Raw genomic sequence first — 27,890 nt, forward strand, 5'->3', positions numbered from 1 at the left:
TTGGGTCTGTGAATGATGATGATTCTTGCAATTGATGTCGAGTGGTGGTGGGTCAGAGCTCCCCCTTCTTTAAAATGAAGTTTTCTTGGGGCCAGTCGGTGGCATAGTGTTTAAGTTCATGCACTCTGCTTCGGCAGCCCAGGGTTCACAGGTTCGGATCCCAGGCGCAGATCCCACCGCTTGTTAAGCCATGCTGTGGCAGCGTCCCACGTATAAAGTAGAGGAAGATGGGCACAGATGTTAGCCCAAGGCCAATCTTCCTCAGCAAAAAGAGGAAGATTGACAATAGATATTAGCTCAGGGCTAATCTTCCTCATCAAAAAAATAAATAAATAAAACGAGGTTTTCTTTAGTCAACTTAAAAGCAAATTCACCTATTTTATCCTCAAAATGAGTTTATTGTAGAATAGCCAGAAGAATTGCAATTCCACATGTGCATACCATGTCAAACCATGGACAGACAGAGGGGAGCTTTTATGGAGAAAAAGGGGGAGTAGGGAGGGGCTGTTCTAAGTGCAAGCCCATTGGGGGACAATAACGGTTCCGGACGGCAACCTCAGAAGCTTCCCATTGGCTGAGCTGCAGGGTTTCTGATTGGCTGGGCTGTTGCTGGGTGGGGAGAGAAATCTTCCTTCAGCGTACTAAAGGAGTTGCACTTTCTCTCCAAGATACATGCATACGCTCTTCCTAATTGACGTGTGTGACAGGGCGTCAGAGCGCCCCCTACAGGCCTTCCCAACTCCAATTTAGTCGAGAAGTTTTATTAGTTTCCACACTTATTCAGTTTCACAGGGGGGAGCCCCCATTTCTGCTGTGGCCACCTCCGGGCCAGACAGAGCTGGCTATAGCAGCTGGGGCAGGCGGGGCTGGAGAGCACCCTGCTGGTCCAAGGGTGATGCTGCTGTCGCTACATGCCCCACCCCCACCCTACCCACACCCTCACCCCCACCCGCAGCCGGCGCTTCCTGCCATTCTTCCACCGGAGCTGGGCCGGCCCGGGGCCGCCCCGCCCCACCGCCGAGGTTTCGATTCCCCAGGGGAGCCCCTCCCCGCGCTGGCGCAGCCCGAAGCTGTGGGCATGAATGGCGGGCGCAGCGGCGTTCAGCGGGACACCTGCGGGGCCGGGCCCCGCGGATTCCGAGGACGCGTGCCGCTGGCGCTGTCCGGAGCACGGCGACCGCGTGGCCGAGCTCTTCTGTCGCCGCTGCCGCCGCTGCGTGTGCGCGCTTTGCCCACTGCTGGGCGTGCACCGCGGCCACCCGGTGGGCCTGGCGCTGGAGGAGGCGGCGCAAGTGCAGGTGGGGACGCGGCGGCGCGCGGGGCGGGGGCGAGCCCGGGAGCAACGGACGGGGAGGGGCGTGCCCAGGGTTCCACTGCCGGTTCCGGTTAGGATCTGGGGCCCCAAGGCGGCCGGAGGTCCTCTAGGCTGTCGCTGTCGACCTATAGTTCAGAACGAGAGACTGAGGCCCGAGGAAGGGCAGAGGCCAGCCAAGGCCGTTGGTTAACCGTCAGAAGAGGTGGGTTTGCGAGGGAGAACTTGGAGCCCCGCGGGTGCCGGATACCCTGACCTCGGCCCCTGTGGCAGATCCCCCACAGTGCCCTTGGGCTGGAAGAAAACCTGCCTCTGACAGAGAGGAGGATCACTCCTCTTAGAGCACAGCCGTGTAGCCGGGGGAGCCGCCCGAACGTCTCTGGTTCTCTGCGCTGGGGACCGCCTGAGCGCCCCGGGGGCAGCCTCAACGGCCGCTCGCCCCGCCCCCCACACCCGCCCCCGTTCCACGAGCCACCACAGCCGTTTTATCCGTGAGAAGAGGAAGGCTGGAGGCCAAGGTGCGCCTTGAACTCAGCTGGACAGCCCCCGCGGGGCCAAGGCTCACCTTGGAGCCCTCGCCCATGCTTAATCCTAAGAGTGGCCCGGGGCTCCGCACTCGTGTTCCAGCCTTGCGGCCGACTGGTTCTGTGGCTCTGGTCTAATCCCTCCGCCGCTCTGGGCCAGAGGGGCTCTCCTGACTTGGACAGATGTTGATTCTACCCCTTCCACCTCCAAGAAGTCCGTTATTCCCCCAGCCCCACAATGACCTTTCCCCTGCAAGGCATGCCTTAACACCACGCTGTGACAACGTTGGAGCTCCAAGGTGAGAATGAGCCCTGTAGCGGCCAGTAAAGCTAGTGGAGTCCTGGGTTCAAGGCCTGCCTGTAAGATCTTCCTTTTCTTATCTATAAAATGGCTGTAATAATAATAATAGCTCCTCAAATGGCCGTTTTTCAGAGTTAAGAAGGCTGCTTTCTAGAGATATGGCTTGTGGGTCTCACAGATAGGTCCACCCATTCACCTAGCTATGCATTCCCATTTTGCATCCACATACCCACCTGTTCACCTATCTGTTTATCCATCATCCATCCATTCATTCATCAGACATCCATTCAGCACATACCTTGTGCACATACCTTGTGCCGTGAGTCAAGGAATAGATCAATTCTTCCCTGACCTGGAGGAGTTCCCTGGCTGGTGTGGGGAGAACAAACAGTGACAGTACAGTGTGATAAGTATTGTAATTGGAGAGCCAGAGAGACAACAGTGTGAACTAGGGACAGGAGCAGGAAGACTTCCCGGAGGAGGTGCCACTGGAACTGGCCTTGAAGGACAGGTAGGATTTCATCAGGTACCAAGAGAGGAGAAGCTCCCTGTAACAGGAGGGCTCAGGCACCAGGAGGCTGGGTTATCCGTGGGTGATGGACAGGAGCTAGACTTGAAGGCTTAGAAATCCCAGTGGAGTAAGGATGTGCTCCTGAAAGTTGAGGCTATGACTTATACATGGGTTACTATTGTGTCCCCATCTCCACCCCCCCACCCCCACCCCCACCCCACCTAGAGTAAAACTGCACACAGTAGCAAATGCTTGTTGGGTAGTAAAATAACAAGAGCTACATCTATTAAGCACTCACTGTCTGCTGTACAATAGTAACATCAGAGATCACTGATCACATATCAGCATAACGAATATGGTCATAATGAAAAACTTTGAAATATTGCGAGAATTGCCAAAATGTGACACAGAGACGTGAAGTGAGCAAATGCTATTGGAAAAATGGCGCCAATAGACTTGCTCGACACAGGGTTGCCACAAACCTTCCATTTGTGAAAAATACAATGTCTGCAAAGCGCAATACAAGGAGGTGTGCCTGTACTTCTCATCTCCACAGCAACCCTAGGGTTATCCCCATGTTTACAGCTGAGGAAACCGAGGTTTAAAGAGCTGAGGTCACTTGCCCAGGTCACATGAAAGTAGAGCTGGGACTCAGACCTAGCAGGTCTCATGTGACTCTGGGGCTTGTGCTCGTAACGACTTACTCTCTACTTGAAGTTGGCAGCCCCTGGTCGTTCCATTCAATTCAGCACACACTTCTGTGTCACCCCCTGGTCCTTATGGGGGAGCCAGGAATGGAGCAGGCCTGCCCTGGGGAAGCTCCCAGTCGGCCCAGGTGCTGAATGTAAGAAAGTTAAGATGGAGGTAAGGTCACACCTCTGGGAGAGAGAGACACAGCAGGCCTTTGGAAAAATGGCAGTTGCAAAAAGCAGAGATATGGAAGGGAGTCATTTCAGGTGGGAGGGAGAGGGGAGCATGAACCCCACAGACCTCTCACACACGCAGGTCTTCTGAACCCCAGTCCAGCCAGAGGCCCACCGGCCCCCCTGGAATGTGAGTTCCTTGAGGGCAGCTCCTAGAACAGGGCCCAGCATGTGTATTCACTCTGTAAGCGATTGCCCTTCCCCTGACCCCAAGATGTTTGCCTTAAGGTCCTATTTGAGGGACTGGAAAAGCAAATCACAAGCAGGGTTGTCCCAGAAAAAAACAGGGGGCATCAAGGTTCGCAGAATACGTGATGTGGGCCTCTGAAGATCAGAGGAGCCCTGGTTCCAGCTCACCCTCCAACTTGCCTCGTGACTGGGCAAGTCACCTCCCTTCTGGGTCTCAGATCCCTCAGCTGAAACAAAACACAGGGGTGAAAGGAGATGAGCCCTGGGTGCCTCGTTATCTGGAAAGTGACAGTATTAAGACTTTTTCCCCAACTCCTTCACATACAGAAACTCACCCAAGAATGTTTACAGCAGTTGGCCATCAAGAAGCAGCAGCAAGCTGGCAACATAACCCAGATTGAAGACGCTGCGGAGAAGCTGAAGGCAAGTCTCTCCCTTATTCTGCTTGAGACACCCACATTTCTCCTCAGACACAAGATTCTCCCCAGTATGAAGCCAAGGAAAAATACAGACCAACCTCAAAGGGCAGCTCAGGTTTGATGGGAGCTGGGGCTTCTATCATTTAGGGGGCTCTTTTTGAGAAAAAGAACACCAAATAGGGTGTAAGACCTTGAAGGGGCCATGCAAGCGAGGGGCCCGAGGCTCCTCTTTCGTTAGCTTTGTGGTGACTCTGCCTCTGCCCCGTGCCTGGCCTTGCCCTGTAACGCCTCACAAAATGGAGGAGCGGCCTTTTCTCCTGCCATTGCCAAGGCCTGTCTCTTGCAGGGACTAGTCCTCCATCTCCCAGCCCCAAATCGCCAAAACAGAGGAAAATACAGTGTAAGAAACATGCAAATAGCTCTTTAGGTTTCTCTGCCATGTTGAAAGTAAGTAGAGTATAAACGTATTCCATAAATAGGTACTTTCTCCAGGCTTCTCCTTTCATAATGATGTTTATTTAAATAGATTCTTTTGGGGGTTTTAAATGGGAATCTGGGGCTGACGTTATTGCGAGCTGCCATTTTGACTGTGAAAAAGTTGTCTTTAGGGGCCTTTTGCGTGACGCTGGCCATTCCCTTCCCCTCTCAGCTTCAGCCGCCCCTCCTGGAAGTGAGGGCTGGCGTGGGCTGCCCTCCCGGGACTGTCCCACTGAGGGCTCCGTGACCACCACAAGTCAGGCAGGGAGACTGGCTCCGACCGTGGGAGTAGCTGGCACCCAGGTCTTCCTGAGGCCAGGCCCGCAGTGGAGTGGAGACGCCGAGGACTGGGCCAGGCCACAGCATCGGCCCCCTGTTTGCCAACATCCATTATCTGTGAGGGGACTATGTACATGCCCCAGTTTGCTGGGGACAGTGGTGGTTTACACCCATGGCCCTGGGTCAATTATTAATAATGTCATGAGCAGAACTCTGGGCTCAGACGGATAAATCAGTTCAGAATGATTTGGGAACGGAAAGTTGGCACATCCGAAGGGATTGGGAGCTGCTTGGGCTGTTGAGACAGAAGAACGGAGTCAGGGCACAGGTTCGCTGTCGGCAAATCTCTGAGCAGATGTGGTGTGGGGGCCCCCAAGGGAAGAGTTAGGACCCGTGTGGAGGGTCTAAGAGGGCAGATTTCAGCTTAGTCCAAGGAATGGTTTTCTTTCTTTTAACCCTCTCCTCAACTTTTAAATTTTCTATTTTGGCATAATTATAGATTCACAGGAAGTTGTAAAGGTAGTACAGAGAGTTTTTTGTACTTTTCACCTAGTTTGCCCCAAGGGTTACATCTTACATAACTATGGTAAATATCAAAACCAGAAAATTGACAGTGTGTGTGTATAGTTCTGTGTCAACTTATCACGTGTGTGGATTCGGGTAACTGCCACCACAATCAAGGTACAGAACTATTCCATCACCACCGAGATCTACCTCGTGCTATGGCTTTATAGTCACCCCCACCCTCTCCTCCTACAATCCCTAACTTCTGGCAATCACTAATTTGTTCCCTATCTCTATAATGATGGCATTTGAGAATGTCATAAAAATGGAATCATATGGTATGTGACCTTTTGAGAATTTTTTCACTCCACACAATGCCCTTGAGATCGGTCCAGGTTGTTGTGTGTGTCAACATTTCATTCCTTTGTATTGCTGAATAATATTCCAGCAATCCAGTAGTATGGATGTACCACTTTTTTTTTCTTTTTAACCATTCACCTATTTAGGACATTTCAGTTGTTTCTGGTCTGAGGCTGTTACACGTGAAGCTGCTTTGAACAGTCGTATACAGTTTTCTCTGTGGCTGTACATTTTCATTTCTCTGGGATAAATGCTGAGTGCTAGTGCTGGGTTGTATGGTGCTTGTATGTTTAGTTTTTTAAGAAACTGCCAAACGGTATTCCAGAGTGGCTGTGCCATTTTACATTCCCACCAGCAATGTCTGAGAGATCCGGTTTCTCTGCATCCTTACCGACGTTTGGTATTTTTTAGCCATTCTGTTAGGTGTGTAGTGATGTCTCATTGTGGTCTTTATTTGCATTTCCTTTAAAAGTGGCTACTGATGTTGACCATGTGTGGGTTTGCCATCTATATAGAGTCGTGTGTTGCATAACAACATGGATACGTTCTGAGAAACGCGTTGTTAGGTGATTTCATTATTGTGCGAACACCATAGAGTGTACTTATACACAGACTAGATGGTATAGCCTACTACACACCTAGGCTATACGCTGCTAATCTTGTGGGACCACCACTGTATATGCTGTTGGTCGTTGACTGAAGCGTTGTCATGTGGCACAGGGCTGTATTCTAGAAGGGAGTCCTTTGTCAGATATGTGGTTTGCTAAGGTTTTCTCCCAGTGTATAGCTTATCTTTTCATTGTCTTAATAGGATCTTGTGCAGAGTAAAAGCTTTTAATTTTGTTGAAGTCCAGTTGATCAGTTTTTTCCTTTTATGGATTGTGCTCTGTGGTCATGTTGAAGAACTCTTTCCCTAGCCCTTGGTCCCAAAGATTTCCTCCTTTTTTTTTTTCCCCTACAAGTTTTATAATTTTGCATTTCAGTCCGTGATTCATTTTGACTTAACTTTTGTATAAGGTGTGATATTTAGGTTGAGGTTCTTTCTTTTTATCTATGGATATCCAATACTCTAACACCATTTGTTAAAAAGACTGTGCTTTCTCCATTGAATTGCTCTTGCCAAAAATCCATTGGCCATACCTGTGTGGGGCTATTTCTGGATTCTCTATTCTGTTCCATTGTTCTATGAGTCTGTCCCTCTCTCAGTACCACACAGTCTTGATTACTGTAGCTGAAAATAAGTCTTGAAATAATTGATGCCTCCCACTTGATTCTTTTTCAGAATTATTTTAGTATTTTAGTTCCTTTGCCTTTCGATTTAAATTTTAGAATAATCTTGTCTATATCTACAAAAAATAAACTTTGATGGGATTTTGATAGGAACTATATCAAGCCTGTACTCAAATTGGAGAGAATTGACATCTTTACTGTGTTACCTTGCAATCCATGAACATGGTATGTCTCTTCATTTATGTAGATCTTTGTTTTCTTTCATCAGCATTTTTTAGCTTTCAGCATACAGATAAATTCTGTACCTGTTGTATCAGTCTTACATCTCAGTGGCCTTCAGAAGGTACTAAGAAAAATAGAATTAGTGGTTAGCATTTTAAAGTTGAGGTATTTGTATAAAAATTTAGATGTAGAAAAGTAGGAAGATGTGGCCACCCTAGGCCTCCATTCCAACATAGGGGCTGAGGGAGCTGAGCACTGGATGCCCCCATGAGCAGGGTGTTTCTCCCACCCCCACCTGCCCACTGCCCTCACTGTGTTACCAGCCTGGCACCTGTGGGCATTTACGTTTCAATTCCTGGTCAAGAAGCAGATTTTTAAAAATTCATCCATAATCCTGCTACTTCAAGTCAATCACTCTTCACATTTTGAGATTTTTTTTCTGTACATTTATATGCTTTTATGCAGTTTGAGACATATTCTGTATACAATTCTAATATCATATCCCATCTGGAGGTGAGGCCTGGTGGTTCATGTCCCTGGGTGATTTGTCATTTGTGTCATCCTCTTGTCTTCAGTAGGTATTTTCCATGGTGTCCCCTATGCCCTGAGTTGTGAGAGTGCCTCTTCAGAGCTCTGTGGCATGAGCATCTGTGGGGGACTCTATGAGTTCCAGTAGTTCCAGACCCATTTTTATATGAATTTTTCAGTTTTGAGGTTCCATGAACTCAGACTCCAAGCCTTCTCAATCCAAGCCTGTTGGTTGGTTTTGCTGGTGACTCTATTTTCACCCATGACCCTGGGTGGATGACAGGATTCCTTGCATCTTCCCCAGGCCCGTGGGTGGGGTTTTTCTGGTGTCTCATTCACGGATGGACTGCCTGTGACCCGGCATAATGCAGGGGGCTCCTTCCCTGTTCCCAGCTGGAATGGGCCAGGTGCCCAGTGCCCCCTCCTAGTGACCAGGCCCCGGTGTGGTGTGGCTCTCACACGTACCTCCACCCCTGCCACTCCCTGGGTCACTCAGCTCAGCTCCTGCCCACAGCTCTGCCACCAAGTTCTCTCTTTGGTTTTGGCACCTGAAGATTTCCCTGTTTTTGTTTTTGTTTTTGTTTTTTTTTGGTGAGGAAGATTATCCCTGAGCTAACATCTGTTGCCAATCTTGCTTTTTGTTGCTCCAGGAAGATTGTTGCTGAGCTAACATCTGTGCCAATCTTCCTCTGTTTTGTATGTGAGATGCTGCCACACCATGACTTGATGAGTGGTGTGTAGGTCTGCGCCTGGGATCTGAACCCACGAACCCCAGGCCACTTAAACGGAGCGTGTGAATTTAACCACTATGCCACCGGGCTGGCCCCTTTTGTTGTTTGTTTGATTGTGTGTTTGTTTGTTTCTGAGCTTGATCATATAACTTTATAACCTGCTCATTTTATCAGCATTTCCACATGTTTGAAGCAGGAAGGGGGATTTTCCATGTCAGCTCCTTCTCCCTTATTGACCAAAACTATATGTCATTTTATATGTGGGGTTCTTCTTGCTGGTGCTTTAAGATCATAACACTTGCCTGTGTCATTAAAGGTTCTTTATCAATGTCAGTATTAGAGGCTATATATTCCATTATATGGATCTACCATGATTCATTAAGCCATTTTCCTAATGTCGAACATTTAGATCATTTCCTGTTTTTCAATTTAACGTAAAATAGCACCGCAGTGAACGTTGTTGGCACCTTGATTTATTTCCTTTGGGACACATTCCTAGAAGTGGCTCGTCTGGCTCAGCAGGCACAGACAGTGGTGAGGACTCTCGTGCGTCCTGCCCAGCTGTGGCAGGTGTGCTTTGTGGCACAGGGGTCTGGGGCCACCGTGCTGCCCCAGACTTGTTAGACAGAGGCAGTCCTAGGGAAAAGGCCATTCGCCTGAAAATTAATCCATGAAACAGCTTTGTAAACAAAATAAAACCAATAAAGTTCATACATGGTCCAGAGTCCCCTGTTCAGAAGCCAAAGATCAGGCCTAACTAACCACTCCTTTCCAAAGAGCAATCAAGAAGGACTTGGTCAGGGGCCGGCCTGGTGGTGAGGTGGTTAGGTTTGCACACTGCTTCGGCGGCCTGGGGTTTGCAGGTTCAGATCCCAGGCGTGGACCTACAACTACTCATCAAGCCATGCTGTGGCGGCAGCCCATATACAAAATAGGGGAAGATTGGCATACATGTTAGCTCAGAGACAATCTTCCTCAGCAAAAAGAGGAAGATAGGCAACAGATGTTAGCTCAGGGCCAATCTTCCCCACCAAAAAAAAAAAAAAAAAAAGAAGGACTTGGTCATTAATCCCCAGCCAACACCCATGAAATGATTTTCTCTGACATCTTTGTCAATAGGCTGTTTGCTTCCCTGTCCTGGCTCTTCAGGGGGCCAACACATGCAGGTGGAAGGAAATTCAACACTGGCCTGCTACTCTGTACTCAAACTGGGATGCGATGACAACCTAGCAGAGTGGTGATGGTCTTCTTTCTGAATCTTCCCAGTTTTCCACAGTGAGCTTTTGATACTTTTATAAATGAAAAAAAAAGTATATATATTATATAAACAAATATATATACAGATGGTCCCTGACTTACGATGGTTCCACTTAAGGTTTTTCGACTGTACAATAGTGCAAGAGCAATACGCATTCAGTAGAAACCGTACTTTGGAATTTAAATTTTGATCTTTTCCTGGGGTAGCGATATGTGCTCCGATACTCTCTCCTGGTGCCGGGCAGGGGCAGCGAGCCGCAGCTCCTTGTCACCACACAATCCTGAGGGTGAACAACTGCTACACTGACGACCATTCTGCACCCAGACAACCATTCTGTTTGTCACTTTTAGTACAATATTCAATCAATGACACGAGATATTCAACACTTTATTATAAAGTAGGCTTTGTATTAGATGATTTTGCCCAACTGTAGGCTAATGTTTAAGTGTTCTGAGCAAGTTTAAGGTAGGCTGGCCTAAGCTAGGATGTTCGGTAGGTTAGGTGTATTAAATGCATTTTCCACTCATGATATTTTCAACTTAACTGGTGTTGGCTTTATCAGGACGTAACCCCATCATAAGTCCAGGAAGATCTGTGTGTATATATATATGTATATATATTTAAGGTCGGTTGAGTGCAGACTTAGACAGGGATTTAGAATTTAGACAGCATAGGCAGTCAGAGCTGAAAGGCCCTCGGAGATGGGGACACCCAGGAAAAGGAAATAACCTATCACTGGTCACATAGGAAGGCAGAGGTGGACCTGGGGCCACAGCTGCAGCTGTATCCATCAGGGTCCACTCAGGAAGACAGAAACCACTTTGAGGGTTTGGGACAGAGGGGATGAATGCAGGGAAGGTGACATAGCACAGAAGAGGTGGAGAAGCCAACCAGGGGGTGGTGAGGCAGCCGGCACCAGCAGGCAGCACCTTCACCGCTGCCGGCCTAGACAAAGGGAGGAGGTGGTGTCGGCAGAGTGCAGGGCCCCCGCCAGCCGGGCAGGGGCTGGAAGCAGAGCGGGCTTGTCCTGCGGGAGCTGGAGGGTGGAGGGGACTCAGGGATGAGGCCACTCGTGGAGACACTGGTGGGAGGGGTACCCTGGCTGCTCACATCCCCTTGCCCTCTGACCTCCCTCTAGCTCCTCCTCCCGTTGACCAAACCCAGCCTGAGGGAGGATCCTGGAAGTTCGGCCTGCAGGGTCAGCCCGTCTGCCCTGCAGAGCAGAGCCTGGAAAGGACAGGAAATGGACCTGAGGCACGTGGGCCTAGACCCCGGGGAGTGAGATAAACAGCCCCCATTCCTGGCTCTGTGCCTTTCCCTGTGTCCCACCAGAGCTGCAGGGACAACCACAGCATGGGGCGGGGGACCAGCCGTGTGACATAAACCAGCCTTCGCCAGACTGGGAATGGGAAGGTGAGGACTCAGCCAGCCCGTGCTGTTGGCCTTGGTGATGCAGCCAGTCTCCACCACCCCTCTGGGCACGGCCACCCCCTGCCTCCTCCCACAGGCCGTTGCCACGTGTCCGAGTCGTCGGGACGCCATAGCCAATGTGGCCTGGGCAAGGTTGGAGAGCAGGCCCCCCTACCCTGGTGGGACGCCCCTAGAAGGCCCATAGAAGGGCTGTCCAAAGTCGCACTGAACAGCTCTTTCCGTTCTCACGGGCTCCTCAGCCTCCGCAGGACCCTGGGCAGAGACGACTCACATAGCAGCCACCCCTCTGTACAAAACCCCTCAGCCTCCCCTGGGCAGGGCTTCCCCGCTGCTCAAGTTCTCTCTCCCACAGACCTCAGACCCTTCTCCACCAGACTTGGTCGGCCCTCGCCCAGCCAGTTCCCTGGGATCCAGGTTCGCTTTGAAGCAGTGTGGCCCAGAGCAGACAGCACACTTCCTTGTTTCATTGCCAGAATTCTCTTTTTGAACCGTATTGCATAAACAGCCTCATCTGCTTACACCTTAAGCTTTCTTGTGGATGTTTCAAACAGTTGTTCCTGAGAGTTTTAACAATGTGCAGTGTTGTTAAACTTATTTTACATCTTCTTTACAAAGCGGATCTATAGAAACTGCATGGAGCATAGCTTGCTTGGGAGGATATTTGCTGTCTTGGTTTCTATAGAAAGGTCCTCCGTTTACATGCATTGCCTCCAAAGTGTGTTTATAAATCAAGGGTTTGGGACACGTTTTCTTTCCTTCATTTGGTAATTCAATAAAGATATATTTGTGTCCAGGTTCACTGACCCATGGAAACCACGTTGTAAATGTAGACTAACGCCCAGGCTAGCCCAAAGCCAACTTCATCCATCTGGCATGTGGTGGTGTAAGCTAGTCGCAATCTAACCACCGCCTGGAGCACTGTGTAGGAAACGCAGACTTCGGGAACCCATCCCCTAAACCTGCCAAACCACAGGTTCCCACCCCACTAAGAAGAGAACATGGCATCACAGGGGAGCCTCCCGGCTGCCCCGGGGTCCTTCTGCCGTGTGGGCTGTACAGACGTGTGGCCTGGGGAAAGAGGCTGGCCTAGGTTTTTTGTTTCCCCCTGAATGATTTTCTGTTTTACTTTTTCATTGTACTAGTAATACATGAACATATGCTCATTTTAAAGTTTTTACACAATAGTGTATTAGAATATAGTATAGAACTATAGAAAGTACAAAGTGAGGTTCCTCTTCACTATCCCCCCAGTCCCACACCTCTTTCCAAACACGACCACAACAACAGATATTTTAAATGCACTTGCAAACATACAGACGCGTATATCCATGTGCAGTTTTTGTTCTGTTATCTTTTACATACACGGGATCATCCTATATATATTATTCTGCACTTTGCTTTTTCCACATGATATCTTGGAGAGCTTTCCATGCCAGGACATATAGGTCCGCTGCATTCTCGTGTGTGTGTGTGTGTGTGTGTGTGTGTGTGTGTGTGTGGTAAAATATACATAACATAGAAGTTACCATTTTAACCATTTAAGTGCAATTCATTGGCACTAATTACATTGGCAATGTTGTACGACCATCACCACTGTTTCCAAAACTTTTTCATTACCCCAAACATAAACTCTGTAACCATTAAGCCATTACTTCCCATTCTCCTCTCCCACCAACCCCTGGTAACCTCTAATCTACTTCCTGTATCTATGAATTTCCCTATTCTAGATATTTCATATAAATGGAATCATACAATATTTGTCCTTTTGGGTCTGGCATATTTCATTTAGCATAACATCTTCAAGATTTATCCATATTGTAGCGTGTATCAGAATGCTGCAGTTAAATCACTATATATTATTTCATTGTATGAATGCAGCATGATTTATATCATAAATATTTATACCAATGGGAAATATTGAAAATTCTGTCCACTTCTCTCTATCACCAACAATGCTGTAGTGAACATCTTGGTACACAAATCTTTGTGCACGTGTGAAAACGTTTTCTGAGATCAATTCCTGCAAGAGGAATTGCTGCATCAAAGGATGTTTGCATTTAAAACTTTGACATTTTCACACTGCCCTCTAAAAACGCAGTCCCAGTAGACACGACCACCGCAGAGTATGTGAGTGCCTGTTCCACACACCCTGACAGACTCTCGTGTTACCCATCAGTTCAAATTCTTCCAGTCTGATGGCTCGAAAATATTTTCTGGTTACATTACTCACTGTCTTGATCGCTGGGGAGGCTGAGTACCTCTTCATACATCTGTTGGCACTTGCCTATCTTTGGCCCATTTTTAAATTCAATGATTTCTTTTTTTTGCCATACGTTATGGATAGTAAATCCATATCGTTTGTTACCTGTTGTGTAGCTTTGTTGACAGCACCTTCCCTTTTGGGAAAGGTTTCATTTTTTATGTGACCAACCTGTCATGGCTTCCATTTAGCTGTCTGAGTCTGGAGTTTCTTTTACAGAGGTCTTCCCTTCCCAAATTTTTAGAAATAAAATTGTTTTGTATTTCATTCTAAATAATAGGTTTATTATTTTTTTTTAATGTGTGTTGCTTTAATCTATTTGGAATTCCTTTTTTCTTTGTTTACCTTTTATCGTGGAAAATGTCAAGTATACACACGTATTCATAGCAAATCCCAGACATATTTCATCGGTAAAAGTTTTGGCATATTATCTCTACAAGATAAGGACTCATGTTTTAAAATACATAAGCATAGCGTCATCATCACACCTATGAAAATTAACAATAGTTCCTTTATATCAACAAACATCCGATCAGTCACATTCCCGATTGTCTTTTAAATGTCACATTGTATTTATTTGTTTGAATTAGGAGAGAAATAAAGTTTTCAAAATGCAATTGGTTGATGTTATTTCTTACGTTGATAGTTAACATGTTCTGTTTCTGATAAGTCGTCTAAATTGAATCTTTGTTAGGTTTAGAGGCTGGATCAGATGCAAATTTGCATTTTTTGGCAAGACTACTTCATAGGTGGGGTTCTGTCTGAATTTATTTTTCTATATGTTATAAGATAAAGATGTAACTTGAAATCTTTTTCAAATACATCATTGATTGCCTATGTACCAATACCACTTATTGAATAGTTCACTCTTTCCTCCCAATAATTTGAAATGCCACCATTATCACACACACACACGTACACACACATATATATTTTTTGGTCTTTTCTAAACTCTTTATTCTATGCTCTTGATCTCTTTGTCTGTGCCTAAGCCACGTGGTTTTAAATCCTGTAGCTTTACTGTTTGGTATTTAATAATGTAGCTTGTCCTTCATTAAACTTTTTAAAGCAATTTTTGGCTTTTCTTGTGCTTTATTCTCCCGCATGATAATTTAATATTTGTTTAATCTGTATGTTAAGAGTTTGGGATTGCATTGACTTTATAGACTAATTTGAAGACAAATAGCATCTTTACAGTAATGAATTTTCCCAGCCAGGGGTACAATTTTTTCTTCCAGATATTCAGAGTTTTTTAAAAATGTGTTTCAGTACAGTTTTATACTTTTCTTTATCTAAGTCTTTACAGTTTTGGTTAGGTTTATTTTTAGATATTTTGCTATTTTTTCCACTATTTTAAAAAGGATCTTTATTTCTCCGTGCATTTTCCAATTGGTTAGGAAAGCTGGAGTTTTTATAAGTTGATCTTGTACCTGACTTGCCACCTTGCTGAACTCACTTTTTAGAGGTTATAATAATTTTCCTCATGTTGATTTTTCTGGATTTCCTGGTTGGCAATCATGTCATCTGCAACTGGTTTTCTTTTTAGGCTCATGCAGAGTCAAGTAAAACCTGGCTGACAGGAAAGTTCACTGAACTCAGGTTACTGCTTGATGAAGAGGAAGCGCTGGCCAAGAAATTCATTGATAAAAACACGCACCTCACCCTCCAGGTGTACAGGGAGCAGATCGAGTCTTGTGGTGAGCAAATCGACGTCATCAATGATCTCTCCAGCAGGGTCTGGGGCATCAGCCAGGAGCCCAACCCCGTCCAGCTGCTGCAGGTAATAATGCCGGTTTCTGCCCTCACGGCGACACCTACCACCCACACTGCCCCTGGGTTAGGGTGGCATTGGACACGGCGTTTACACACTGAGTAAATGTGCAGAGAATTCCCTAGTCAGCATGTGGACTTTCTCACCCCCGCATGAGTGGTCAGAAAGTATACACTATTAAGAAGACAATATACATCTTGAACTAATTCAGTCACATCGACAGCCACCATTTTTGAGGTCCTCTGTGTCCCAAGCACCTTATGTGTTAGCTCTCACATTCACCAGAACTCTGCAAAGTGGATATTCTCACCCCATTTTACGAATGAGAAATTGAGGCTCAGGGAGGTGAAGTGATTCATCCGAGGTCACGCAGCTGCTAGGTGGCAGTGCTGTGATCAGAACCCAGGTCTGTCTGACTGTAAAGCCACCAGACCTCTGCCTGAGGTCTTCACTGAGACACCCCTTCTGGAAGGGCAGCTGTCCTTGTAGCCGCGGAGCAGGCTTCAGAGCTGAGTCACAGTTTGCTCGAGGGGAGAGAAGGATGGTACTCCTTGGCCACTGGGCTCTGCTGGAGGCTATTATCTTACACTGAGGGAGCGTCTAAGAAATAGCCCCTAAGATATTCATTGCTATTTTAGTGAAAGCATCGTGTTGAGAGTGGTGGTCCTGTCTTCAAGGAACCATGGGAGAAACTCCTCTCTCGTATCACTCCCGTGAGGCCACCTGTGCGCTTGGATTGCTTTTCTACTCCTGTAACTCTTCCTGTTTCCTTCTTTGCCATGGCTTCTGGGAAGCTCAGAGCCAAGTATGTTTCAGTAGCTGGGCTGAGACTTCTTGGCATACATTTTGTGCCTCATCTCACTCTGGCTTCCTGCTTACATTCTTGTCCTTGTGTTCTGTTTGCTTCATTTTTCTTCCTGTAAAGGAAAATCTTGCAGTATTAGATAACCTTTGTAAGATGCTTTAAAGGCTTGTGGGACAACGCAGGGTACAACTAAATAAAGGTGGCACTGAGTCTAACCACAGATTAGCATGGGTTCTTGCTGGAAAATAAAACAGACAAATAAATCAGTCAGTATAAAACCAGTCAAGCCAGTCCCTGGTAGATATTTCTGCTCTTGTGCCTTTATGTCACCTTGGCCAATTCAGCCGGTGTCTCATTGTTAGCTAACAAAAAAATAAACCTAACAAAAAATTCTGGGTGAGGTGCTCTCCTAGGCACAATGGATGTTGTACTTTAAGAGGGGCAAGAGGCACAGAGGGGTACATTTGTTTGTTTCTTCTAAAATAATGGTACTTTTTAGGGATAAGCTAATACAAAGGGATGCATCCATGGAGAATAATGTTATTCTTCCATCACAGGTACAGTTTCAGGGCTTTGTCATCTTTTTTCTTTATTCTCTGGTGCCAGAGCTACTGATTTTCATCATTCCTCAGTCCTTCCTTCTATTTGCTCGTTCATGTATTCATCAGACATACACTGAGCAGCCTGCTCTGCACCAGGCCTGTGCTTCACATTAAGAGCTCATAGGTGGGGCCAGCCCCGTGGCTTAGCGGTTGGGTGCGCGCGCTCCGCTACTGGCGGCCTGGGTTCGGATCCCGGGCGCGCGCCGACGCACCGCTTCTCTGGCCATGCTGAGGCCACGTCCCACATACAGCAACTAGAAGGATGTGCAACTATGACATACAACTATCTACTGGGGCTTTGGGGGAAAGAAAAAAAGGAGGAAGATTAGTAATAGATGTTAGCTCAGAGCCGGTCTTCTTCAGCAAAAAAAAGAGGAAGATTAGCATGGATGATAGCTCAGGGCTGATCTTCCTCACAAAAAAACAAAAGAGCTCATGGGTGGGGAGACATGCTCGGAAATAGTTATTTATAACACAGCTCAAGCAAGCTAGCAAAAGTGTGTCCAAGGAAAGTCCAACTCTGTATGGGGGATCAGGGAAGACATCTAGGAGGAGGTGACAGTGGAGCTGGGTGTGGGAGGATGAGGATGAGCTCACCAGCTATATTCAGAGGGATAGAGCAGAGAGGACGTCCCAGGCAGACAGGACCCACGTGCACATGAGAGCTTGGCGGGCTGGAGAACCACCCAGGTTCAGCCTGCTGGAGGTGGGGCAGGGGTACAAGGGAGGGCATGTTGGGAGATGCTGCTGGATAGGGAGACCAGGGTTAGTTGATGAAGGGCCTTATGTGCCCGGCCATCGGGTTTGGCCTTTGTCCCGTAAAGCGAAGGGAGCCAGGGGAGTGTTTTGAACCAAGAAATGCCACAGTCAGTTTAATGCCTTAGAAAGGTCACTTTGGTGATAGGGTGGAGGACACACTGAGGCAGCCGGGGCTGGACGCTGGAAGGGAAGCTGGGAGGAGACCCCCGTGTCAGGAGAGAGATGATGGTGGCTTGGACCAGTGAAGGGGCAGTGGGGATGGGGAGAAGCAGGCAGGTTTGAGAGATGCAACTGGACTGGCAATTGGAAGTGGAGGGAATCGAAGATGACACCCAGTTTCTGGCTCGAGCTGTGCTCTCTGAGTCTGCAAAGGCCAGGAGCACATGTGTGCAGTTTCCTTCATTCCTTTATTCCATCACCAGTGTTCGTCAAGAAATGACTGTGTGTCAGGCCCTGTGCGAGGTGCTCGAGTTCGGGCTTACCAGGTGGCATTTGTCCTGCCTTCCCCTCCCCAGCACCCCCCATCTGCCCTCTGGGCCACCCTCCTGCCACTCCGGAGCCGGATGGGGCTTGGAGACCATCTCACAGCCCCCTCCCAAGGCCCAGCATCCTGCCTTGTGGGGCTGCTTCTGCCCGACCGCTGAGCACTGGGCCCCCTCCCTCCCTCCTGAGGTATCCATCCACCCATCCCGGCTTGGGCAGCACTGCCCACTAGCCAGGGCCTGCTCGCCTAAGGCAGTCTGCTGTCTTCTAAATCCTTGCTCAGGACAAACCTTCAGAAAGTGCAGACAGGGTTCTTAACTGCAAACAAGAGAATCCGCTGTAACTGTTTTAAGCAAGAGAAGAGTTTATGAGAGTATTAGGCAGCTCGCAGGAGCTCCAGGAGAGCCAGACAGTCAGGATGAAGACGAGGCCACAGCACAGGTTTGCTCCAGTGTAGACCCCACTGCTGCTCTTCTGGGCAAGACATTATAGCTCACACCACTGACCCAGGGCACCGGCTCCCAGAGCCTCAACTGCCGCTGTCCCCGGAGCTCCACACTGCTGTCACCACCTCAGCCTCCCTTCCACACCCAGGTCCTGGTGGGAGGTGCCTTGTCCCATGTCTGCACCATGGGTGCAAAGGGGCTGGGAGAGTGCGTTTTCTAGCTTCTACTTAGCAAAGCCACACCTCACACAGGAAGGGTATTTAAAACTTTTTTTTATTTTAACCCCATCAGGGTCCATTTTATTCAACCAATTTCTTTTTTTTTTTTTTATGTGAGGAAGATCAGCCCTGAGCTAACATCCATGCCAATCCTCCCCCTTTTGCTGAGGAAGACTGGCCCTGGGCTAACATCCGTGCATATCTTCCTCCACTTTACGTGGGACACCACCACAGCATGGCCCGACAAGCGATGCGTCGGTGCGCGCCCGGGATCCGAAGCCGGGCCGCCAGCAGCAGAGCTCGAGCACCTAACTGCTACACCACGGGGCCGGCCCAGGAAGGGTATTTAAAAGGTGATGTCCAGGCAGAAAACAGGACAGTCCCCACTGTGGTGTCCATACCACCTCGGTCAGCATTCCAGCTGAACTTCCAGGGCCTTTGGCTTTCCTCTTGGGACATAGTCTCCTTCTCCTTCCTTTGGACCTGCCGCAAGGGCTCCTTCCCCAGGAAAACTGGCCCCTCACTTTTTGTCCCCCTGTACCTCAGGCAGACCCCCGTCACAGGGCCCCTTGCGAGGTGGTGAGCCACCTAAGGGCAGGGGCAATCAGCCTGCCTCCTCCCTCTGCCACTGGTGCCTGCAGAGGGGGCCTCAGTGAACACGGCAGGCGGGAGCCAACAGGGCCAGCACTGACCCTGGACCCCATGTGTCCTCCAGCCCAGGGCCCACTGTGCCATTTCTCCAGCGCTCTGTTCCTGGGGGCACTGCCAGGGCAGGGGGGACCTGCGCTTGCTGGCTGGGTTTGTTCCTGGGGGCAGCGGAGGGGGCTGGGACACTGCCGTGGCTCCCAGAGCCGCCCTGAGCCCTGCGTGCCCTCACAGGAGTACACGGCCGCTGAGCAGCAGATGCGGCGGCAGATGAGCCTGGGGGAGCTGTGCCACCCCGTGCCCCTCTCCTTCGAGCCCGTCAAGAGCCTCTTTAAGGGCCTCGTGGAAGCCATGCAGAGCACGTTACAGACACCGCTGGACGTTCGCCTTAAGGAAAGTAAGTTCCTAGCACCAACCTCGTGTCCTTTACTCCCCTGGTGCCCTTTGGCCCAGAGACAACTGCGAAGATCGCCACCCCAAGTCATGTCCTTCCCATGCAGAGGCCCTTGGCTGGGCCGTCCAGAGCTCCTGGGCCTGGGCCGAGCCCACCCTTCCGACCTGCCCTCCTACCCTCCTGCGACCGTGTCCTGCCTCTCGTAGCCACCACTCCGCTTCTGCCCCTCAGTCGCTCCCAGGATTCTGCCACACAGCATCTTTGCCTGCTCTGGGCTACCGGCTGGGGTGGCCAACTCCCCCTCCTCCTCTTCCTCTACCTGGCCAAGTCCCACCATCCCTGCAGGGCCAGCACGGCTGTGCTCACCTGGAAAGCCTTTCCATGCCACCGGGGGCGCACTCCCTCTCCTGGCCGCCGCCCCCACCTGACCCCATCTCCCCTCTGGGGCTGGCCGTGAGCTGGATACATGGACCCCCTCCCTGCCTCTCATAAGTGCCTGGAGGGCGAGAACCACTTGGGGTCCAGCTCTGAGGTCCCTGCAGGGCCCGACACAAAGCACGTGCTCAGAAACATCTGTTGGTTCATTCACTCATTCATTCGTCTCTGCCGTTATGATTCACTCAGAACCTTTCCTCAGAGCCCCTGCTGTGGGCCGAGCACAGCAAGGGACAGAACAGAGCACCTGCCTCTGTGGCGCTCAGCCTTTCGGGGCAAGACAGACAACAAACGGGTGTATGTCAGTGATAAGAGGTGCTCTGGAGAAAAATCAAGCCGGGTGAGGAGAGCAGGGGTGGCCATGGCGGGGAGCTGTTTTAGATGGGGACGTGGGGCAGGCCTCTCTGAGAAGGGGCGGGTGAGCCCACCTGAAGGAAGCCTTTGATAGCCCTGCAGGTCTGAAGGGCCGGAGCACGTCGTGGTCACATGCAGGCACTCTGGAGCCAGGCTGTCCCGGTTCCTACCCCAGGCCACCACCTCCTAACCTGCCATCTCGGGCAGGGCACCTGACCTTTCTATGCCTCTGTTTCCACACTCGTAAAATGGGGACGATGATACAGCAACTTCACAGATTCATCCAGCAGCTCCTCACCACCACCCTGTGTGGCCGGCGCCTTCATTGTCCCCATTTTACAGAGAGAGAAGCTGAAGCTCAGAGAGGGTAACTGACTTGCCCCAGGTTATACAGCTGGTGGGGTAGAGGCAGAATTCAGACAGACGCTGGTCCCAGGGGCAGGCCCCCTTCCCTCCCCCAGCTCCACGTGAGGCCATCATTCTCATGATCACAGGTGCTGACTCCCCGGAACGACCCAGGAGATGGGGGACTTGCAGCACCACAGCCCTCCCAGGCTCCCCCACCCGTGTGCTCCACAGACGCTGCAGGCTCAGCAGGCCCAAGGGATCCGGCATCTTCCCCCTTCTGCTACTGCTTGACTGCACTCCCCACTCCCAGTAACAGCGAAGCCCTGGCACTTCGGCTGCTGCAGTGTTTCCTCAAGCTAGCCCCTTTTCCATCCCTGCTGCCCAGTTCCCCCCTGAGCCTCCTCACAGGGCGTCTGCCTCTGGCCCATCACTCCCCACCAGAGAGAGCTTTGGAAATTCTGCTGCTCTTGTCTGCCCTCAACCAGACACCTTCCTTGGCTCCCCGCTGTTTATGTGCCACTCCTAGCCCCTGCCCTTCATGTCTTTGTTCCTGCTGTACTCCGTTGTTGGGAAAACCTCCCATCCTTTTTTCTGGGTGTCCAAATCTTGCCCATCCCTTAAGGGCCAGCTGAGGTGCTTCCTCCTCCATGAAGCCTTCCCTGACCCCTCCAAGCCCCAGATCCCTTTCACCTCTCTTCTCTGTGACCTGGAGCACTCTCTGCCTCTGACGGTGGCTCCCGTGAGCCCATTTCTCACCTCGTTCGCCTGACTGAGCTGCGGAAGACTGGGACCGTGACTTGGGTTTCCTGTGACTCCCTGTCACCTGAGTGAGACCTGGACGTGAGCTTTCTGAGGACTCAGCTTCAGTTTCTTATTTTCCATCTTTGTCCTGGAATTTGCATTTCTGCCACGAGGTTGCCCCCATCCTCCACTGTTGAACGCACAGTTGATTCTCAGGACGGTCCTGGAGCCTGCCGTCTGCTCCCCGAGCTCAGGGCTCACTCACATGGCCCGCCCACTGCTGAATTCACTTCTGACCTGGGAAGTGCGGGTCTTCTGAGATCTGAGCGTGTCCCTGAGTATTCCTATCACTGTGAATTTGCATTTCCTACTTAAATTTGCATGTGATTCTTGGGGAGAGGTTATGCGGATCTCCAGTTTTGTAATATTTCAGTCTGTTTTATAACGTGCGCTGCTTGCGTGAGCACCACCACTCATTGCTCACAATTCCTTGCAGACATGAACTGCCAGCTCTTGGGTTCCTCCAGCGCCAAGCCGGGCTCCTTGTTGAAAACAAGCCCCTCACCAGAGCGATCGCTCTTCTTAAAATGTAAGACCCCCAGGGCGGAGGGCGGGGTGCTCGGGTGGGGGCAGGTCATGGAAATGGAGGCCCCCCTTTTTTTCCTAAGAGATCTAATTTGGGTTTTTTAACCTTTATTATTAGTTTCTTAGTACAGAAGTAATACATGTTCCTTATAGAAAAATTAGAAAACAAAGAAAAGTAAAAATTAAGAGAAAATCACTCAAATTACTGGAGAGCTTTAGAAATTCTGCTCATGTCTGCCCTAGTAGACATGTAGTAGTAGATAACTACTATTATTTTTGCCCTTTAGCTTTCTTCAGCTTATCTATATATATACACAATGATAAATATTTAATATATCTTTTTTTAACAAACATGGTGTCATACTATAAATACTATTTTGTAATCTGTGTTTTCATTTACTGATATATTGTGAACATCTTTGTTCCCTTAAAAAATTATAGAGGTAACGCCTGCTGCTTGTAGAAAATTAAAAATTACAGACATACAAATAAAACAATCGCCTCCCCCAGAGGCGATAAATGCTGTTAATATTTTGGCATATATTTTTTCAGATGTTTTAAAGGCATATATCTGTGCAGATTTTTAAAAATGGAATCATATCATAGATATTCTTTTTGTAAGTTTTTTTTTAATAATTTTATTTATTTATTTTTCCCCCAAAGCCCCAGTAGATAGTTGTATGTCACAGTTGCACATCCTTCTAGTTGCTGTATGTGGGACGCGGCCTCAGCATGGCTGGAGAAGCGGTGCGTTGGTGCGCGCCTGGGATCCGAACCTGAGCCGCCAGTAATCTGAGTGTGCACACTTAACCGCTAAGCCACGGGGCCGGCCCCTCTGTGCATGTCTTTTGATGCACATATGTATGCATTTCTCTTGAGTGAGAGAAAAGGATGCCCACTATAACCACTTCTATGCTACATTGTTCGAGATGTCCTAGACAGTGCCTTTAGGCAAGAAAAAGAAATTAAAACTATAAGGATTGGAAAAAGGAAAAAAAGATCATTATTCATAGATGACATGATTATTTACAGAAAATCCAAAGTAATCTACAGATAAATTAGAATTACTAACTGAATGTAGAACAGCTGCTGGATATAATGTCCTTATACAAAAATATATCATATTTCTATATATTGGCAATAAACAATTAGAAAATGAAATTTTAGGGCCAGCCCTGGTGGCCTAGTGGTTAAGTTTGGTGCGCTCCATTTTGGCAGCCTGGGTTCTGTTCCTGAGTGCAGACCTACAGCACTAGTTGGCAGCCATGCTGTGGTGGTGACCCACATACAAAATAGAGGAAGATTGGCAACAGATGTTAGCTCAGAGAGACTCTTCCTCAGCAAAAAAAAAAAAGAAAATGAAATTTTAAAAACATTATTTTCAGTAATATTTTTTAAAAACTAGGAATAAATCTAACAAAAGATGTACAAAACCTCTCTACAGAAAACTCCAAAACATTACTGAGAAAACTATTTGGCAGTTTCTACTAAAGCTGAACATCCACATACCCTACAATCTAGACTTTCTTTTTTAACTTCATGTCTAGTATGTGGCATAATGCAAGGAGAACTATTATTGGGAGTTTAAATCACTGCCACCTCTCTGGAGGACACCAGGCAATATTTACCAAAGGTCTTAAAAAACACCTATCCCTGTTGATCCAGCAATTCCTCTTTTAAGAATACATCCTAAAGAAATAATTAGACACATAGAGATGTAATCATATTAGTGTTTTCAAAAGCTTTTTTAAAAGCCTAAATATTTTTTTAAAAGGGGGAGGGATAGGTTAACTTATAATGCATCCATACATCAAAATCTTAGAGTCGCCATTAAAATGCTCTTATAAAAGAATATTATTTGATGTGATAAAATGTTCATAAATACATCAATAAATTTGAAAAAGCAGATTACCCAAGAGCATGTATGGTATGATACCAATGTTAAGAAAAACTATAAAGCAGCAAGTAGAGGAAAAAATTGGAAGGATATACACCCAAGTGTTAACAGCGATAGGATTATTTTTAATTAAATTTTTAGAAATTGGCAACGAATTCCCTGGTACAAAATTCAAACGGTACAATGGATGTACAAATTTTCTCTCCTTCCCGTATTCCCCCAGCCACCTCCCCAGAGGCAATGAGGGTTAAAAGGGTGGCACTCCATTTCTCCGTGGGGGACTTCCCGGGTCCTCCCGTGTGCTCCTGCGAACACGCGCGGGGCGGCGGGCGCGGGCGGGGCCGGGCTCTGGGGCGGGGCGCCGCGCTGGCCCCGCCCACCAGGCTGGCCCGCTGTCCCCGCCCGCAGACGCGCGCACGCCCTCGCTGGATCCGGACACGATGCACGCGCGCCTGCGCCTCTCGGCCGACCGCCTGACGGTGCGCTGCGCCCTGCTCGGCTCCCTGGGGCGCGCGCCCGCGCTGCGCTTCGACGCGCTGTGGCAGGTGCTGGGCCGCGACTGCTTCGCCGCGGGCCGCCACTACTGGGAGGTGGACGTGCAGGAGGCGGGCGTCGGCTGGTGGGTGGGCGCGGCCTACGGCTCCCTGCGGCGCCGCGGGGCCGCGGCCGCCGCCCGCCTGGGCTGCAACCGCCAGTCGTGGTGCCTGAAGCGCTACGACCTGGAGTACTGGGCTTTCCACGACGGCCAGCGCAGCCGCCTGCGGCCCCGCGGCGACCCGGACCGGCTCGGCGTCTTCCTGGATTACGAGGCCGGCGTGCTCGCCTTCTACGACGTGACTGGCGGCATGAGCCACCTGCACACCTTCCGCGCCGCCTTCCAGGAGCCGCTCTACCCGGCCCTGCGGCTCTGGGAGGGGGCCATCAGCATCCCCCGGCTGCCCTAGCGGAGCCCAGAGAGACGGGGCTGGGCAACGGCCTACTCTCTAAGCACCCCCTCCTCTCCCCATCAGTCAGGCCCCGTGCTTTGAACAGTTCCTCTCCTAGGCTCGTTTCAGACATGCCCTACACACAGGTCCTCTGCCACTGCTCTCTCCCCAGACCCACCGCACCAGGGCACCTGTACTACACTCCTTTCAGTCCAGGTGCCTGAAAGGACACCCCACAGGGAGCCCTAAGCATCCTGACCGTGGCAGAATACACTGTCCTGAGCCTCCCACCTCCTCATACAGCACCCAGAACACCTGGCACATAGTAGGCACACAATAAATATGTAAATGAATGAGAGTCACCCAGCCCTGACTCTTCATTCGTTAATGTCCCTTGGATCTGCCGCCTCCTCTCCACTCTACTTCAGCTTGTCCATGTCACCTCCCTCCAGAGCGGCTGCAAGAGCCTCTTAACACCTCCCGGCCTAAATCCTCTCCCATCCTCGTCCTCCACCCTACAGCCAGAGTGATCTGCCTAAAACCTCACTTCACCTCTTAGAACTATCAGGAGTTTCCCAAGGACTACAAGGGAAAAAAACAAGCACTTTACCTTAGCATTCAAGGCTTTTCTAGTCTGACCCAAACTATGTATCCTCATAGTTCCTCCTCCTCATAGCAGGAGACCCAGCTCCTGCTGCTCTTTTCAGAGACCCTCCAATCAGAATGGCATCACACAGCCTCATCTCTACACTCCGCCTTTGCTGCTGGCTTTCCCCGTGCCCCATACACACATTTATATAGGAAAGCACTTTCTTCCTCTCTCTGCCGGTCTGTCTTCCCCAGGCTTAACTGCTGCAGGAAGTCTCCCCAGCCACAAGAATTGCCCTCTCTTACTGTCAGAGCCACAAATCTGGGACCTGTCTTTCAAACTAGATTGGAAGCTTTCTAAGAGCAGCTATGTCCTATACCTTCCCCACCCTCCCAGGCAGTGAGGGAATGACCAGCAGCCGGCTGTCATTGAATCACAGCACAGGTGAGCTGGGAGGGCCTCACAGATCACTCAGCCCAACCTCACTGTACATTTGGGGAGACTAAGGTCCCAAAAGAAAGTTGCTGAAAGTCACCCATGGTGATTAAGGGCTGGGCCACCCCCAGCCCCCAGGCAAGTGTCTGACTTGCCCCCTGGCCGAGCCCTTCAGGCCCAGCTTTCAACCTGGGAGATTTTACTGCTCATTCATTTCTCAGGGGATGTTGGGAAGAAAGCAGTAGGTGACTGTTGCTAAGCAACCACAGCAGTTTTCCCAACTGTCTTGGAATCCAGGGGATGGTTTGGGCAGCCCAGATATCCCCATGCTCCTCAGATCCAGATCCTTCTGGGTTGCCAAGGAAACCCAGAGAACCCCGTTTTCCAGAAAGAAGTGACGGAAATAGAGAAGGCCGGCTCCTCTAGAGAGAGGGAAAGGCCTCTTTCCAGGGTCTGGGCCTCAGTTCTGAAGGTTCGGTATCCTGATTTGTCAAATTCCCTAGATGGTTTTGAAGTTATACTGTGTTAACATATCTTGTTAGGCGCTAGCAGGAGGGCAGCAGTCAGGAGAGGAAAACGGAAAGCTGCGTCTCCCTTATGGTTTAACCAGACTCAGTGCATTAATTAGTTTGAACCATTTAAAATTGCCAGTTGCTAAAAATGGCACTTTCATACGGGGCAATGTAATACAAGTGGAAGGCGCTTCAAAAGTGCCTTTAGTTCTAATCAAAGCATTTAAAACTCAAGCTTGCATAGATGTCTAAGCACTTTGCTCCAGGCATCCTGAGGAAAGGGAACTTAATTCTCCTGGGGCTGGTCCTGAGCTGAATTCTGACAGGCGGAGGGCATTCCTGACAGAAGCAGGTGGGTGCACTTGATCCACATCCCTGCAAACCAAGACTTGTTCCCAGGCCCACAGCCATGGGGGCCCAGTCTTACCAGCTCTTGCGATTTTGTCAGGGCTGTTCCCATGCTTTACAACTATTAACTCATTCAATCCTCACCTCATCCCTAGGAGGTAGGAAGTTATCCCAATTCTGCATTATGGCAAAATTGAGACACAGAATGAGTAACTTGCCCAAGGGCACACAGCTAACATGGCACTGGAGTCTGTGCTCATGTCCACCAGGCCGTACTGTTGGAGCGAGCACAGCAGGTCTCTGGCCGGCGCCTGCGCGCTCTGCCCGCCTCGTCAGGCCTGTGACCCTCTGTTTTTGCCTGGTTACTCTGTGGGACTAGAGCCTACCTTTGGGTGACCTCCCTTGGGCTCTGAGATGAGGTCTAACACCAGAGGGGGATTTGAGAGTTTGGATTTGTGTAGCAGAGACAGAGCTGGACTATAAAGGACGAAACTGGCTCTTATCCAATGCCTACTCTGGGCCAAGGCTGTGCTAGTCAGAAAACTGCAGTTTTGGTCCACAATCAGGTGTGGCCTCTGGCTAGTCACTTGTTACTTCTTGGAGCGTCATGTGTAAAACGGGGGTAATGACCCTTCCTGTCAGTGTTGCGAGGCTCAAATGAGCCCAAGGGTGTGAACTTGACCTCAAAACCGTCCAGTGCTGTACAGGCCGGGACCTCTGAGCATCCCTGCAGAGCTCCTGTTGGGCCTGACGTCGTGCTGAGACAGCTGATGTTCCTGGCTGCCCTCTGGCAGCAGCAGGAACCTCCCTGAATATTCTCAGTGCAGAACTGAGCTTCCTTGGGGTCCCCGTCTGTAAGGGTACTGATCACTTATTCTCTTTCAGATTTGAATTTGTAGAAATTTCTTTACTGATACAGCAAATTTCTTGCAGATATTTTTAAATGACTGCAATTTTCTAATATGTGGTTTGTGTTAATAAAATATGAATACTGTCCCTTTTAACCATGTTCTTCATTGGGAGTTCATGTTGCTTCAAGTACACAGCACCGAGGCCTGGCCGGGGCCTTGCTCATCTCCCGTCTCTTCCACAACTTTCTTGTGGTAGTTGGCTGGTCCCCGATTGACTATCTCCAGTG

The 27,890-nt window shown here is 49.3% G+C and overlaps 1 protein-coding gene across 1 annotated transcript; it reads left to right on the forward strand.

Moving 5' to 3' along the window:
• The first annotated feature begins 1,019 nt into the window (after positions 1 to 1,019).
• Positions 1,020 to 27,756, forward strand: TRIM14 (tripartite motif containing 14). Its single transcript, XM_004423238.3, has 6 exons — positions 1,020 to 1,298; positions 4,088 to 4,183; positions 15,006 to 15,239; positions 19,423 to 19,585; positions 21,957 to 22,049; positions 24,351 to 27,756. Exons 1-6 carry the CDS (start codon positions 1,083 to 1,085, stop codon positions 24,884 to 24,886), a joined length of 1,338 nt encoding a protein of 445 aa, XP_004423295.2. The 5' UTR covers positions 1,020 to 1,082; the 3' UTR covers positions 24,887 to 27,756.
• The last annotated feature ends 134 nt before the right edge of the window (positions 27,757 to 27,890 follow it).

The sequence above is a fragment of the Ceratotherium simum genome, chromosome 29, assembly GCF_057802395.1.
Source record: "Ceratotherium simum simum isolate JZ-2026a chromosome 29, ASM5780239v1, whole genome shotgun sequence".
Taxonomy (NCBI): domain Eukaryota; kingdom Metazoa; phylum Chordata; class Mammalia; order Perissodactyla; family Rhinocerotidae; genus Ceratotherium; species Ceratotherium simum.

Bases quoted from the DNA above. Each gene is read 5' to 3' on its own strand.
- TRIM14 (XM_004423238.3), top strand. From the start codon at position 1,083: ATGGCGGGCGCAGCGGCGTTCAGCGGGACACCTGCGGGGCCGGGCCCC. The intron at 15,240-19,422 runs GTAATAATGCCG...GTGCCCTCACAG, and splicing joins ACCCCGTCCAGCTGCTGCAG to GAGTACACGGCCGCTGAGCA. The intron at 22,050-24,350 runs GTAAGACCCCCA...CCCCGCCCGCAG, and splicing joins GCGATCGCTCTTCTTAAAAT to ACGCGCGCACGCCCTCGCTG.